Source organism: Lissotriton helveticus, chromosome 7 (genome assembly GCF_964261635.1).
Source record: "Lissotriton helveticus chromosome 7, aLisHel1.1, whole genome shotgun sequence".
NCBI classification, from domain to species: Eukaryota; Metazoa; Chordata; class Amphibia; order Caudata; family Salamandridae; genus Lissotriton; species Lissotriton helveticus.
In genome coordinates, this window is record NC_136068.1 from 32,495,598 (window position 1) to 32,513,214 (window position 17,617).

At 44.2% G+C, this 17,617-nt stretch overlaps 1 protein-coding gene across 5 annotated transcripts in view; it reads left to right on the forward strand.

Moving 5' to 3' along the window:
* The window catches only part of LIPE (lipase E, hormone sensitive type), a 288,252-nt gene that overhangs the window by 228,699 nt on the left and 41,936 nt on the right, over positions 1–17,617 (forward strand). For all 5 annotated transcript variants that reach the window (XM_078651309.1, XM_078651311.1, XM_078651310.1 and 2 more), the window contains one exon: positions 1,903–2,130. In XM_078651309.1, coding sequence (XP_078507435.1) covers positions 1,903–2,130 — 228 coding nt within the window. The remainder of the gene's footprint in view (positions 1–1,902; positions 2,131–17,617) is intronic.

Here is a 17,617-nt window from a genome sequence, read left to right on the forward strand (position 1 = left end):
GTGCGTTAATGGAGAGGGGTGAGAAAAATAGAGAGATAAAAAGGGATAGTGGAATGAGTGAAATAGAGCAAATGACTTTTGCTGCTCGTGTAAGCAGCAAGTCTTCGATCTCTTATCTTTATGGGGCCATGTGTTTCTAATTAGCATGGAGGCGCGCACTGCCCCGACCTCTCAAAGGAAAAAAATCTTGACAAAACCAAGATTATTTTCCTTTGAGAATTCGGGGGCAGTGCGCTCCTCCACGATAATTAGAAACACATGACCCCATAAAGATAAGAAAGTGCTTTGCGACAGATGCAAAGCAGACGAGCCAGTCCGGATGGGCCGGACCAAAAAGCAAAAGGGTGGCAACCAAAATACCCCATTTCCAATGGCAGGCCACCATTTAGCATAAACGGTGATGCAAGCCAATGGAAATGAGGGTCGGGGCTTTGAGTCCCTTTCTGAAAACCCCCCATCCACAAAATCTCTTGCTGAGCGTGCAGCGCTTTGTGCTGCAACGCTAGGCGAGACCTAAAAAAGAGAAGAGGAGGGGGAAATGCTGACGTTCCAACGTTCCTCTAAAAATGCTGCATTCCTTTGACGGAGGATTCTTTGCCTTTTTTGTTGCTATATGGTTAATATTTACAGCGTGACTTGCTGTTGACTGAATGTGATGAAAACAAGCTTTTTTTTTTTTTACCTTTCCCCACATACAGATTTGGTACATTCTAGTTACAGTTACACATTCCAGGGCAGCCCCAAACAGTGATTGACTTTGAGTGAGCATGCTCTTGTAGAGGAAACTGTCGAATTTCCTGTTGAAGATATGTCAAATTGTGCTTTTAAAATGCTGCACATACCTGTTCTGATTGATTAAAAGGCCTGTTTTAAATCTTGCACAAAATCAAAAGGCAGGGGGTGCAACTGTGGGACCAGAGCTATTTACAGAAGTCAGAATTCAGAGCACTGAAAAGATCATAAAATGGAAGCAGCTCTGGCGCTGAGCAGGAGCCGAAGAAAAAATGAGTCCCCCAAAGAACATATCTACAATCAAAGCGTAATTATTCAGTACTTAGTCCCTGCCGCCTGGGAGGAACGAAAGAGAATAAGGAGGGACAATGAGGCAGGACTGACCACTAGCAAGGAAGGATTTTTAAAGGACACCCAAACAAACAAATGGATAGCAGGGGGAATGGCTTTAACCCCTTGCACACTGCGCTAATTCTCCCACTGTGTGGGCGAATTAGCGAGTGGGCGGGATTTGGACGGCCTCTGACTGTCCTCCGACCACGCCCACCATCACGTGGGACGGCCGTGGACCGTCCGCAGCACCGAAGGGGTTAAGTACACAAAAGAAGTTACTACAGGTCTTGAATGCTCGACCTAAAAATGAAGCGAAGAAAAGAAGGTCTTAAAAAGTTATTAAAGGGTTGGTGTAGTCTGTTGCTGTGTCTGCTGAGATCTGAAGGGCGAGGGTGGATGGTACAGGAGGGATGTTAAAAAAAAAAAAAAGAACAGGGCATGCAGTAACAAATGGAGGAGTGATGGAGAGGGAGTGGGGAAAATAAACAACTACATTGGGTGGGGCTAGGAGGGGAGTGCGGAAATGGTACACAAAGAGCGAGCGAGGAGTTCACTGCCCCATGACTCATGTTAAAGTGGGGTTGAAGGAATGAAAGAGAGAGAGGGGGGATGAAAAGAGGGTACAGAGAGCCTACCCCAGTAAGAGCCAACTCAAGGATCTGTGGGTCGGGGCTAGGGAAGATTAACTTTAGGGTCATTTATTAACCTCTTGAAAGGTGATTTGTTTTGAGAATTCCCCGTAAAAAAAATCACACAAATAAACCCTAAAACGAGTTTGTCTCATATACCTCCTTGCCTGCCCTGTGTAACCCTGTCTCCCTGGCTTCTCTTTCACAGGCTCCACAGGGGAACGCGTCTGCCTGGCGGGGGACAGTGCTGGAGGGAACCTGTGCATCACGGTGTCCATGCGAGTGGCTTCCTTTGGAATTAGGATGCCGGATGGGATTATGACGGCCTACCCTGCCACCCTGCTCACGGCCACAGCCTCCCCGTCCCGCCTTCTGACCCTCATGGACCCCCTGCTGCCCCTCAGCGTCCTCTCCAAGTGCCTGAGTGCCTATGCAGGTAACTACCCAGGGCAGTGTGCCTGAGTGCCTATGTAGGTAAGTACCCAAGGCAGTGTGCCTGAGTGCCTATGCAGGTAACTACCCAGACCCAGGGCAGTGTGCCCGAGCGCCCCTGCAGGAAACCGGAGTCCATACCCAGGACAGTGTGCCCGAGAGCAGCTACAGGTATAAAACAATAATAAGGCGTGGTGGCTGTATCTCAGAGAGCATAAGATAGATGGAATCCCAGGTCTAGGAGTAAGGGGTCAATGTTTTACTGTACACAACCCGTGTAGACATTTGTGGTCTCCTATTAAGGAAGGTCAATCCAATAATTGAACGAGGTGGGCTCGCTCACGTAATGTGACATGCTTCATCATAGGCCGCCTCATCACACCCTGGTAGGATGATACCACCAGGACGGACACAACCGCAGGGTGGACTATACCGAGGGAGTTCTTGGATATTTTTCTACTCTGGATAACAGTGGTCCAGTTACTAAACTAAAAATACATCAAGGTATACCACCCACCACGTGTCCTTTTATCTACGTAGTACCTGGGGTATGAATACAAATTAATTACCATTATGTAATCGACAGGTATATCTCTGGATTTTTATGATCCTTGCAATCCCACATTTTTAACCAACATGTTTCTGCCCTCCTTAATGCCCTGCTCAGTCTCGGGCACCAGGTACCAGAGCATATGTTGAGGTAACAAGAGTGAAGACATGGGTTGCCCATGTCTGTGTGCATGTGCAGTAATGACGGGGTCACTATATGTGTGTCTATGCCTGTGTAGATACTGAAGGCCTACAATGGATTTGTGTGTCTGTGCACCTGGTAACAAAGGTCCCCTTTCAGTCTGTCTGTACCTGCAGAGGTAAACGATGGCCCACTGTGCGTCTGTGCTCATGTGAAAATAATGACGACCACCCGTGGGTCAGTGTATGTCTGTGCAGGTAACGAGGACCCATACTCTCTGTTTCTCTACAGGAAACCGGTGCCCACATTGGGTCTGTGCTCTTTTGTAGTTATTGAGGGCCCACCACAAGTTGTGTGTCTGTGTACCTGTGTCAATAATGAGGATGCACCACGAGTCGTCGTGTCTGTGCTCCTGCGTGATTGAGAGCACACCTGGGGATATGTGCGCATTTCTTTTGGTACCCGTAACCAGTCTGGCAGCAGCGTTCAAAGATACCCTTAGTGGGGCTAAGGAATATTTGGGGAGGCCACAGAGCGTAGCAGTGCCATAATCTAGTCTCAGCAAAACAAGCACTTGGACTACCTGCTTGAAATCAGCTTGACGAGGGAGTGGTTTGATAGTCCTGAGTATCCTCATCAGGTGATTATCTCCCTTGCACACATTGCTGATATGATTCTTCATTTTCTGATGCTTGTCCAGGATGATTCCGAGAGATTTGGCTGAGTCAATAATGAGGGGGGAGCAGTTGAAGGCAGTGAGGTGGTTCATCCAAAGGTCTAACTTGGGGATGGGATTCGGAGGAGAAATGAGAAAGAATTCTGTTTTGGAGGTGTTAAGCAGGAGATGGTTCGCGGTTAACCAGTTTTGAGTAGACGTTAAAGTAGTGTTGAGTAATATGAGGTTATCCGGGGGTGAGATTTTCAGATAAAGTTGCGTATCATTTGCGCACATATGGAAGAGAATGTTTGTGGAATTTAGTGCATTAGCTAATGGTTCCAAGAACAAGTTGAAGTGTATAGGAGATAGGGCGGACCCTTGGGGGACCCCATGATTACTGGAGAGGGCTGGGAGAGAGTGTGGTTCGCCCTGACTCTTTGTGATCTGTGGTGGAGGAAGGACGAGAACCATTGCAACACCCGACCTGAGAGGCCCATCCTGTTCTTCAAAATGACTGGGAGGTTGTCCTGATTGACAGTGTCAAACACAGAGGAAAGGTTGAGGAGGATTAGGAGGCAAGATTAATTTTAGTCAAACATTTTTAAAATGTCATCCATAACGTGAGTGAGAGCTGATTCAGTGCAGTGCCCACTCCGAAAACCAGATTGATGCTGGTCCAGGAGTTGGAAATTCTCGATGTGAGTACAAATTTGTGGTTGGACGCATTCTTGTACGAGTTTGGCTGGTGTGGGGATGTTAAAGATAGGGCAGAAGTTGTTAAGGTCAGCACTATCTGCATTAGTTGTTTTTAGTATAGGTGAGACCTGAGCTGCTTTTAGGCAATCTGGGATCATGCCTTGTGACAGTGAAGCGTTGATAATCTTTGTCCAGATGGGGATGACGACATCTTGATTTCTTTGAAGATGTAGGGTGGCAACAGGTTGCTAAAGTGATTAGATGGGTTGATACTCTGAAGAATCTTGTTGATGTCTCTTTCACTGAAGGGAGTAAAGGTGCCCCATGAGGCATTGTTCTTTACGCCCAGGCTGATAGGTTTGAGCTTCTCCACAAGGGCAGGAGGTGGCACGGACCCATAGGATGGCAATAAAGCCTCTTCGTAGAAGCAAGTTCAATATTGATGAGTTTTGATTTCTCAGTAAAAATGACAGCCAGTATTTATATAATATATATATATATATATATATATATATATATAATATAATATATAACACTTGAGGATGGGCTGACTTCAGTGTCATAGCGGTTTGGAACGTCCACGATTGCTGTTTAACTAGTTCAAAAAGTTTCTAGTGGCGATTTGGACTTGATCAAGTTGGGATCTGAAGGAGTCTGCCTTAGAGCTCTAGATTTGTTTGTTGTAGGAACTCCTAACCTCTTAAGGAGTTTTAGCTGATCCGAGGAGGGCTTGGATCTCCAAGATCGTTCAATTGCCCTAAGGTTGCGGCGATCAGAGTTTAAATTGTCGTTGAACCACGGTTTGGATATTTTTGATGTAGTTTTTTTTGTTGGAGTGGTGCAAAGGAATCCATGATGCTATAGATAGTAGAGTTGTAAAAGTCAGTGAGTAAATGAACCTCTGACATATCAGCTTTGGAGGAGAGGGCATATTTACAGTGGGTTGCTAGTTCATCTGTATTGATATCTCTGAGGTCCCTTTTCCAGATCTTCGATTTCGTTGGTTGAGCCTTCCTTAGAGACACCTCCTTGTTAATATAAAAGAAGATGCTGTGATGTTCGGACCAATTTCAAGGGGTAATGGTGTGTCCTTTGGTGATGATGAGGTCTAGAATTTCTCCTTTAATATGGGTTGGCCGGTTACAATGTTGAATCAACTATTGATCACTAACGAATGATTTAAGGCATGTTACAGCTTGCTCATTGGGGTTAGACCAGTGAAGGTTGAAATCACCGAGGAAGATTTGGGACATTACGGAGTCGACACAGAGATGATTTCCATTAATTGTTCGATTAAGTTGAGATTGTCCCCCGGGGAGTGATAAAAAGTGTGAAGTTTGCACACCGGAAGGTTGTTACTTGAAATGTTGAGACAAAGGAATTTGCAGGAGGATGGCGTAGAAGACTCAGAGTGGGAAACCAATAGTGTGCTCCGATCTATACAAGCTAGGCCACCACCCAGCTTCAAAGCTCCATCTAGACGAATTATGTCGTGGGTAGGAGGCACAAGGAGGTCTATGATAGGAGTGGAGGAGGGATTGAGCCAAGTTTTGGTGAGGATGATGATGTCTAACTCATTGTGTTGGATGAGGCGTGTTTACTGGCTGACCTGCAGTTGAGTAGTACGCATTTAAGTTGTGCCGGAGTAAGGGGGGAAGGGTTCTGGATGATGTTCACTCTCATGAGGTTGTCATTATTAATGACTCTAAGATTGTGAGGTGGTTCTCTCTTCGGGTTAGAGTGGATGACTTGAATTTTCCCCGGAGGGATTGTGTTGATGGCTAGAGTAGGCAAGTAAGAGTTGAGTAGGTCATCGACACCATTAGACTCAAGATAGGTCTTCAATCTTCTGGGGCGATGGGGGCGTTAGGTAGGGGTATGGTTTTCGAGATGGGGGGGACTGGCCAAGGTGAACTCTATTACTAGGGGGGGCTCTGGGCAAGCTCGCCGAGGAGAGGAGGGAGCTGATATAAATATTCAATTGACAGGGGTTTCCAGTCATGTAGTTCGACGGTAAGAAGGTGCAACTGGAGAGATATATCGTCCATGCACGCCACCATGTCTGAGTGCTGGGTGAGGGGTAGAGGTTGTGTTGGGAGATCTGGCAGAGAGGAGAGGCCTCGATGTATGTCCGGGGGTCTAAGGCGGTGATGCTGAGTTCCTGGGCAGGGAGGTGGTCATTAGGGACTTGTGGTGTTCCAGGATTCTTGGATAGAGAGGTTGTTAAAAGAGAGAGGGTGGAAGGGCCATTAACCTGTGAGTCAGGGATGGTCCAGTCAGGGTTGAATGGATCAATCATTGCCAGGTCTCCAGCCTCGCGGGTGGCATGGAACGAGGGGTGAAGGAAGAGGTATCTTTCATTGAGAGGAATGGCGGTAGGGCATGAGGGAACCTCTCAGCTCGAGAGTCAGCCAGTATCCGACTGGAGAACTGCGGGCCCGGCCTCCTTCTGAGTCGGGGGTCCAATAAGTTGGGCCAGTTCGACAGGGTCTGAGAGGCTCCGGGATCATCTAAGGGTGAAGAATGTTTTAGAGAGAGTGAGGACCTCCCGGCTGTGGGGCGGGAGGACTGGTTAGGTCCTGCGTAATGGTATGGTGTGGATAGGGGGTCATTGGATTTTGCTGAGACCAGAGTGTAGGGAAGATATTGACCATCTTAACTAGGTTGACATTGGAGGCTTGGATTAGGATCATACCGTTGTTGTAGAGGGTGAAATTGGCATTAACGTTGAGAGTGAGCAAGGGCGATGTCGTTAATTTGAGACCATGAGGTGTTTTCCTTGTGCCTTGTTTTCTGGTATAGAAGATGAGATCATTAGCTATACTACCCTTGTTTGCACAGAAGTAGACATCTGAGATTAAAGTTTCGGGTCTGGCCTTGAGTATGCAATGTTTGTATTTTTTGACTGCATTTTTGGAGAGGTTAGGCGGGTAATTGATAATGAAGGCGTTAGATCCTTTGGGATCGGGACTTATCTCCATTTTGGTAGTGTGTCCTGGAGAGGGAGGGGCCCTAGTAAGGAGTTTACGGAGGTGAAGCTAGTTTTAATTTATCAATTAAAGTATAAATAGGCCGATAGACGACCTAGTGGGTAGGCAGAGTAAGTTTGGAGCGGGAAGTTAGGTGCTATAATTATAGACTTCGGAAGTAGGTTCATTGGAGTAGGGAGACTTCATAAGGAAGCTATGGGAACTGGGAGGGGGGGTGAGGAAAAAAAGACAGCAAGAAGAACTGTGGGTAAAGATATAATTAAATAAGCAAAGGTGAGTTGGCTGTGTGACTGAGAAGCGAGAGACTTGCTGCTGTCTATCAGGGGACTGTGTAGTCAATTATTCAAGATGAGTGGGCTGAAAAGTTATCCGACACTGTTAGAATGTAACAAGAAGATACAGTTTAGCCACCGCTTTGGGAGATAACTGCTATATAGTCTATGCATAGCATATGATCTACATCTCATTTGCCTCAAAACATAAAATGCTACTTACCCAGTATGAATCTGTTCTTGCCATATAGAGCTGTAGAGTCATATGTTCCCACCCACCTCCCAGGGTACCTTTACCTGTTGCAGTAACATCTTACTTAGATACATGCACTCATGGACCTCTCCTTTTACTACTCCTACTATATCCATTACCACTCTCTGCGGGAAAACAATCTAACAATGGAATCGATGCCCATGCACACTATCACGAAAGGAGGAGTCACCTACCTCGACACTGAAAAGACTTCTTCAAAGAAAAACAAAGTGTAAACTTCCGAACCCAACACTAGATGGCGATCTATGCATAGCATATGACTCTACAGCTCTATATGCCAAGAACAGATGCATACTGAGTAAGTCGCATTTTCCTTACAAGGGTTACCAAAAAGGCTTTTTTGGGCATAAAAGGAGATTCTAGGGATCTCTTATACAATATGCTGACCTACGGGAGGTTCTACTTTCCAAATATTTAGCATTGCAACAGAAAATATATTCACTAAGCCGTTGGATAACGTTATGGCTGGATGCAAAACAAAGTCCCCCTCTCTTCCCAGCCATTAAATAGCTGGGCACAACACTTCTAATGCGGCACCAAATACAGCTCACATCTACAAAGTTCCTGCAAAGTGGACGGGAAGGCCATAAGCCCCTCCCCCGAGCCCCGCTCCCTTCCAGGACAGACACAAGTGACTGTAAGGATCATAAAATGGCCTACATTTTGAACCCAAAGACCCTGTAAATCTGGTGCTGATCTCCAACGAGCGCATTCCTTCGCTGATCTCTAAGCAGACACAGGAAGGCAGGTTTACTGTTCCAGCAACATAAGAGAGAACAGAACTTTGCTCTGCAAATCCAGGAAAAGAAAATGAGCTTATCTTCTATAAGCACATAAGTTGTTTCGTTGGCAATTCCCAAGGCTATGCTATATAACATATAGCATCCACAACCCATGTGCCTAAAACACAATAACATATTGCAACAATATCAAATTTCTGCAACCCCCTCCCCATAAAATAATTAAATGCAGGGATATTTAGCTTTTAAAGAGAAACAGTGCTTGTGCCTAAAAAACACTAACTGCCACTGGGTAGCATGATCGCCTGACGATCAATTTGCGTATGCAATAAATGAACAGGGCTTTCATAAAGCTAATAATACATGCACGCAGGCGACTGGTTCAATGAGCCACTTTATAAACAAATGATGCTAGAAACTATCTTTTGCGGCATACCATTTGCAACATGCAATAGGATAACAGAACCTCAGACCACAAGTACTAATCCGCGCACAATGGCAGCGTTACCTACTGAGCCACTACAAACTAAAAGGTTGCAAAGGTAGGTTACTTTTGTAGATTAATCCTCTCATACCAAAATAACACATATCACTCAGATACACTATGCCAAAGACGAGTGCGGTTCATCGCACACCCATGAAGACATGGGCTAGGTTTATCTGTACACAAGTACATAAGGCCATGTGCATATCCCTTTCAAAAGTAGCCCTCATTAGGCAAGGTAATACTACATATGGGTTTATATCTATTCTACACCCAACAAGCAAATATGTAGCTATTACAGGTCAAATATTGGGATATAGCCCCAAATATAAACGCACAATACTGCAAAATATCACAGGATAGTTACACATAATTAAGTACATATATATATAGATAGTCCGAGGGAGGAGCCACCTATCTCATGATACTTCGAAGACTCTTCCAGGACAACAATGTGCAATCATCCGGACCCAACACTAGGCGGCGATCTATGCACAGATATGAATGTCAGCAGCCCAACATGTCAAGAACAGATGCATACTGATAAGTAGCATATTCCTTATGCATTTTATATATAGATAGTTATATGCATATATGTAGATATATACATATATCTATTCATATCTCTATGGGGAAAAACATCAATAAGTAGGTACATATATTTGTATATAAATATATATATTTTATATATGTATATGTGTACGCGTCCTTTACCAGTGTCACACATCGCATTACGCCCCTTGTAATGCAGGAGCCAATCACTGTTTAATGCTAAAGAGCACATGGATTGTCTCTTTATGAAGCACGTCACACAACATATGGAACGCATCCCAAAATGTTCCCCCCATTTACCAATAATATGCTTCACAACCCTGTGGGCACCGGGTAAAATTCTTTGCATCCCTTCCTTTTCAAAAAGAAAAGGGGGCTGCACATAAAACAATATATACAATTTTACTCACACCCGGGATACTGCTAATAAGGAATTGAGTCTCACACACAAAGACTTACAAACCCCAAGATACAAGTACATATCTTCAGACGCAACACAGCATCTTTTTCATCAAGATTCACATACGGCCCTCCCTCCTCCCCTGTGGAGGAGAAAAAATTAATCATGAATAAAATGGTTATAAAAAACAGGAGACTCAAGACATAGTCCCTAAATAAACATAGTACATAAGTACTTATAAGGGCTAACAAATAGCAAAAAGCTATAATCTCCTCTTTCAATATTACATACGTAATATATAAGCCAGGTCTGGTGGCTCAGTGGACTAAAGCAGCCACTGCAGGGGCCTGTGTTCGACCTCATGGTCAGAGGTTCAAATCCCGGCGGGTCCACTCAGCCTTTCATCCATCTGAGGTCGATAAAATGAGCACCATTGAGTTGGGTAACAATAAACATCTGTTATTCAGCGCCAGGACACCTCCGGGTAATCGTGCGCTTTACAAATACACCTGTTATGTTTTGTTATAAGAACTAAACCATAGTAAATATGCTACATCTGTCCTAAAATAACAGCAGGCGACCTTTTTAGAAAAGGTACATGGAGCTACCTACATAGATCATAAACAAACAATTAAATAACAACATTGTAAAACAGTATAACACATAAGTTACTATGCTTTTCATACTCGGCTATAAACAGCAATGCTTTTTTTAAAACAAACAAGTATAGCTTAGAATATATATATATATATATATACATATATATATATATATATATTTATTTATAGTTAGGATTGGCTACCATAGGAAATCCGCAACATTCTATTGGGAATAACTTTGGCGCCGGTGGAGGAATTTGCGTGTAATTTTCCAAAATTTAGGCCAGCTCCGCTCCGCTTCTTCCCTGGAAGTTTCGGGGGTATTCGTCCTGCGGGGGCCGAGAAAAAAGGGGGGTCCCAAAACGTGTTTTCCCTATGTTAATTTCCATAGGACGAATAGACAAGGCTACAGCCCGAACCGCTGAATGGAATTACACCAAACTTTGCAAAATTGTAGGGACTGGTACGCAGAAGTGCCTTTTCTATATTTGGTGAAAATTGCTCAAGTGGTTTTTACGATAATTACCTTAAAAAAAATTATATATCTATAGGCGCGCTTCCAGCGCTTACCGGTACGCGTGCCGGGGAGCGCACCCGGCGCGCCACGGGAGTGCGCGAGCGGAAAGCTGATTGGCTCTCGGTGTCTGTCAACATTCTAAACAGTCCGGAGAGTCCGCCATCTTGTGTCTTGGTAGAATCGAGACACAAGAGGTGAAAAAATAAAGGGGGAAATGATTAAAAGGGGGCAGGGTAGATACCCCCTGACTCCCTAGGTTTTCTGAGGGAGGCCTAGAAGGGCCCTAAAGGGCAAAAAAACTATTTTTTTGTTGAAATTTTCGCGGTGTAAGCGCTGGGTGCGTTCCCGTGTACGCTTACAGGTACGCGTACCATGGGGAAAAGCAAAAAAAAATAATTTTTGGGGCTGGGGGGTCCTTGTGGGACCCCCTGAGCAGGCCTAGGGGGTCAGAGTGCTTCTACCCTGCCCCCTTTGCGTGTTTTGCACCTTTGTTTCACAGCTTTCTTGTGCCTTGGTTCTACCGAGATGGCTGCCAACACTTCCTGGTTTGGAGTGTTGACAGACAGTGGCAGCCAATCAGCATGCGTTTCACAGGAAAGCAGCATGCTCATTGGCTGTCAACACTTCTAACCAGGAAGTGTTGGCATTCATCTTGTGCTAGGTAGACCGAGGCACAAAAGAAGCAGAAAAACAAACGTGTAGAATGCAAAAAGGGGACAGGGTAGAAACAACCTGACCCGGTAGGGCTGCTCAGGTGGTCCCACAAGGATATTAACATATTTAAACGTTATCCGCTAATAGAATTAGCATTTAAAAAACATGCAAATTCACTGAAAAAACCATAGGTTTCAGGCCTTATATAGTTAGAAATTAGCATTAAAAAAACCTTGGGAATTCACTGGAAAAAACATAGGTTTCAGGCCTTATATAGTTAGGAATTAGCATATAAAAAACCTTTGAAATTCACTGAAAAAACCATAGGTTTCAGGCCTTATATAGTTAGGAATTAGCATTTAAAAAACCATTGAAATTACTCCTTTATAGTTAGTTGGACTAACTATATTTCGCGCGCCCGCAATCCACTGCTGATGATGTCACATATTACATCATTCATGACATGGTCAGTGACATCACTGATGACATCTCAAATGACATCACTGATGACATCACTGATGACATCTCAATTGACATCACTGATGACATCATTTATGTGATAATACGATGCACCTCCTCACACTCTAATCTAACCTTTGATACACGCAGTGTTAAATACAAACTACCATTCTTGAAACCATTGACACACCAATACCAGTTACTACATACGCACTCACTGATTCCTAGGTCTACACACACATCTACTCATTCACCCATACAATCTCTCATACATACAGTCACTCATCAATACAACAATATCATATGCACTCATACACCTATACAGACACTCACACACTGCCACTCATCCATGGAGTTTCTCACACACCTAGTCAGTCATGCAAAGAATCCATCACACTCCCATTTCCTCATCTATACAGTTATACACACAACACCTTACTTATTCAAACATATACTACCACATACTTACTCTCTTAAACAATCACTGATACAAGTACACATTGATCCATAGAGCCACTTGCACAATCACTGGCTCTCATGTATAGTCATTTATATATATATACCAACTCTCACATGAACTGTGTTTTACATATGTACTTACTTGGACATATAGCACTGAGATATACATTCACTCACCAACACACCAATGCACACAGTCAACCGCCCATACAGCTGTTTCCACATGCACTTTTGAACCCATACATCTAGTGAATCAACTGCTCACACATCTATGCACAGAGTCACACACCTCCCAGCCACCCCTACGCAAACTCAGTCTCACATACAAATACTTGGGCAACCAATCAATAACCCATATAGCCTCTCATATAGCTAATGATCAACACATACAGCATCTTACACAACAACAGACATACTGATGCACACATTCAGACAGTTTAGTCACTAACCCATGCATTCAGTGAGACACATTTAATCACTCACTCATACAGTCAGTCACGCACCTACTAAATCCTTCATCCAGACACTTATACATCCACTCATTCTTCAATATGTAAAGCATATTTAAACTTTACAGAAACACACAGTCACTGGATGATGTCATCAGTGATGTCATCAGTGATGTCAAATGAGATGTCATCAGTGATGTCATTTGAGATGTCATCAGTGATGTCATCAGTGATGTCACTGACCATGTCATGAATGATGTAATATGTGATATCATCAGCAGTGGATTGCGTGTGCGCGAAATATAGTTAGTCCAACTAACTATATAGGAGCAATTTCAATGGTTTTTTAAATGCTAATTCCTAACTATATAAGGCCTGAAACCTATGGTTTTTTCAGTGAATCTATATATATATATATAGATTCACTGAAAAAACCATAGGTTTCAGGCCTTATATAGTTAGGAATTAGCTTTTAAAAAACTTTTAAAATTGACTCAAAAAACTATAAGTTTTAGGGGTGTTATAGTTAGCTGGACATTTCACTCATACAAAACCATTGAAATTGCTCCTATAAAGTTAGCTGTACTAACTATATTTCGCGCACCCGCAATCCACTGCTGATGATGTCACATATTACATCATTCATGACATGGTCAGTGACATCACTGATGACATCTCAAATGACATCACTGATGACATCATCCAGTGAATGTGGTTTGCTTTGTTATTTAAATATGCATTATATACATAGCAATTTGCATTGAACAATGAGTGGATATATAAAAATAAATATTTGGATGGAGGATTTAGTATCAGTGTAATTGACTGTTTACTTGACCAATTTATAGTGTCTCAGTAAATATAGTGGATAGTGACTAAACTGTTTGAATATCTGTATCACTTTGTCAGTTAATGTGTAAACTGGTTCTCCAGTTGGTTACTAGCTATGTGAAAGTCTATATTAGTTATTGATTAGTTAACTGAGTATTTGTATGGGAGAGTGAATGTGTGTGTGGTTCGATGGGGGTGTGTGACTGCCCAAAGATGTGTGAATAGTTGATTCACTAGATATATGAAGTTAAAACTACATGTTCTAACAGTTGTTTGGGTGAGTGAATATCTTTATGGGTGTGGTGATGAGCAAATATATTTCTCAATGGTACATGTCCAACAAACTAGAAAAATAAAAGGCAGTGTATGTGTCAGTTGTTGTATATAAATAAGTATACATAAGACTCAATGATTGTGTGAGTGACTGTATGGATAACTTTATACTTGTAATAATGATTTTATAATTCACTAAGTATGACTTACTATCTAAATGAATAGATGAAGTTGTGTTTGTATAAGTGTGTAGCTAAGTAAATATGTAAGTATGATCCATTGTTTGCATAAGTGAGTAGGATGACTTCATATGTGAATAGGATGTGTGCTGGTGTGTAATGTCGATTTAGGTGTACAAGTATTTTTGATAGTGTTCTATTGTTCATTGACAGCATGTATGAGTGAATCCATAGGTAAGTGATTAGATGTGTGTATACATCTATGAATCACTGAGTGGATTTTTAGATACTTGTATTGCTGTAACAATGGATTCAAATATGATACTCTGTATTTTACAAAGAGTGATGAAAGATTTTACTAGTGTATGAAAAGGTGTATGTGATTGTCACGTGGATGATGTCATCAGTGATGTCATCAGTGATGTCATTTGAGATGTCATCAGTGATGTCACTGACCATGTCATGAATGATGTAATATGTGACATCAGCATTAGATCGCCGCCTAGTGTTGGGTCCGGATGATCGCACATTGTTGTCCTGGAAGAGTCTTCGAAGTATCCTGAGATAGGTGGCTCCTCCCCTGGACTACAGTGCGCATGGGCATCGGCTCCATCCCCAGATTGTTTTTCGCCATTGTGGCAGAAGATGGAGTGAAAGGTGTAAAGGATGTCCATGCTAATGATTGAATGCAAGAGTATATCTGCAGCTGCGACAGGCACCGGGGAGGAGGGTGGGCGATATGAATGTTAGCAGCCCTACATGCCAAGAACAGATGCATACTGGTAAGTAGCATATTCAGTTCGAGGCATGTGGGCTGCTAAATTCATATCTTAGCATAGAATACATAGCAGTCCCTCCATCAGCGGCGGTTGCCCGTGCCAGCTGCAGAAACCTGAAAAAGTGTCTTGAGAACAGCCTGTCCTACAGCAGCTTGCTGCTTGGAATGCACATCTACACAGTAGTGTTTTGTAAAGGTATGTGGTGTAACCCACGTGGCTGCTCTGCAAATGTCCTCTAAAGGAATGTTCCCTAGGAAAGCCATGGATGCCCCCAATTTGCGTGTGGAGTGCGCCCTTGGGGGTATTGTTAAAGTGCGCTTGGCCTTTTGATAACAGATTTGGATGCACTTAACGATCCACCTGGCTATTCCTGCTTTGGAAATAGGGTTGCCTTTGTGTTGTGGTGAGAAGGCAACAAAAAGCTGCTTTGTTTTCCTAAAAGGTTGTGTCCTGTCTATGTAGTACATCAACGCCCTCCGTACGTCTAACGTATGGAGCATTCTTTCCGCCACCGTTTGCGGGTTTTGGAAGAATGCCGGCAAGTCAATAGTTTGGTTGAGATGAAACTGTGACACCACCTTCGGAAGGAATTTGGGGTTAGTACGTAGCACTACCCTATTTGGATGAATCTGAATGAATGGCTCTTGGATTGTGAGCGCTTGCAGCTCACTAACACGCCTCAGTGACGTAATAGCAATTAGGAAAGCTACTTTCCACGTTAGGAACTGGAGTTCACACGAGTGCAGTGGCTCGAATGGTGGTCCCATCAGTCTGGTGAGGACCACATTGAGGTTCCACACCGGAGCTGGCGGTGTTCTTGGGGGAATGACTCGTTTCAGACCTTCAAGGAAAGCTTTAATGGCAGGCACCCTGAAGACAGAGAGATGCTGCCTATTCTGAAGATAAGCTGCGATGGCGGAGAGATGTATCCGAATAGAAGTGAACGCTAGATTGCACTTGTAAAGATGTAGCAGATAGCAAATGATGTTAGGGATAGATGCATCTAGCGGGTTGATGTCATTGTCTGTACAGTAAATGACAAAACGCTTCCATTTTGCAGCATAGCATGCTCTGGTAGTTGGCTTCCTTGCCTCTTTGATGATGTTCATGCATTCTGGAGGTAGGTTAAGGTATCCAAACTCTAGGACTTCAGGAGCCAGATCGCCAGGTTGAGCTGTTGCGGATCTGGATGCTGAATTTCTCCATGGTTCTGCGTCAAAAGTCTGGGCGAGAGTCGCAGTCTTTGATGCGGCACCACTGAGAGTTCGAGGAACGTGGTGTACCATGCTTGGCGAGCCCACGTTGGAGCAACCAGGATGAGAGTCATCGCGTGCTGCCGTAGCTTTCTTGCCACCAGCGGTATCAGAGGGGCTGGCGGAAAAGCGTACGCAAATTTGCCTGACCAGTTCATCCATATCGCATTCCCCTGCGACTGTGGGTGATGGAACCTGGCGGCAAAGTGTTGGCATTTTGCGTTTTCTTTTGTTGCAAACAGGTCTATCTCCGGATGACCCCACTGCTGGAAGTACGGGTGGAGTACAGATGGGTGTAACTCCCACTCGTGCATTTGATGGCTGTATCTGCTGAGCAGATCCGCCATCTGATTGTCCTTGCCCGGGAGGTGTTCTGCCATGAGGAAGATGTTCCTCTGAATGGCCCACCGCCACATGCCCTGAGCCAGATGAGACAGCTGTGGCGAGTGGGTGCCCCCCTGCTTTTGAATGTAGTACATCGCGGTCATGTTGTCCGTCCGGACTAACACTACCTTGTTGCACAGATGTACAATGAAGGACTTGAGCGCCATGAAGATTGCCATCAGTTCCAGATAGTTGATGTGCATCTTTTGTTGCTGCGTCGTCCATAGTCCCTGCACTGTGTAAGTGAGCAGATGAGCTCCCCATCCCTGGAGAGATGCGTCCGTTGTCAGGATAATCTGTGGCACTGGGTCCTGGAACAGTCGGCCCTTGCAAAGGTTGTGTGGATTCCACCAATGCAGAGAGTCGTATGCCCGACTGGTAACCAACACTAGGTCTGTTAATTGTCCTTGAGCCTGTGTCCACTGATTTGCTAAGCACTCCTGGAGCGGGCGCATATGTAACCGTGCGTGAGGGACTATGAAGATGCAGGAGGCCATCATGCCTATCAACTGCATGAACACTCTCGCTGGAAGTGAGTGTTGTGGTCTGAACTTCTGGATTAGAGACTGCATGCTGTCTATCCTGACTTGGTTTGGTTGAGCCATGGCCGTCAGGGTATTGATCGTCGCACCTAGAAACTGCCGGACACGTGCCGGCTGAAGATGCGACTTTGGGTAGTTCAACGAGAAACCTAGATCGTGAAGGAGGTGAATGGTAGTCGACATGTCCGCGGCGCACTGTTGTTCCGACTTGGCTTGAACGAGCCAGTCGTCCAGGTAGGGGTAGACATGTATGTTCTGCCTCCTGAGGTGCGCTGCTACTGTCGCCAGACACTTGGTAAACACTCTTGGGGCTGTGGTGACTCCGAAGGGTAGGACCTTGAACTGATAATGCCTGC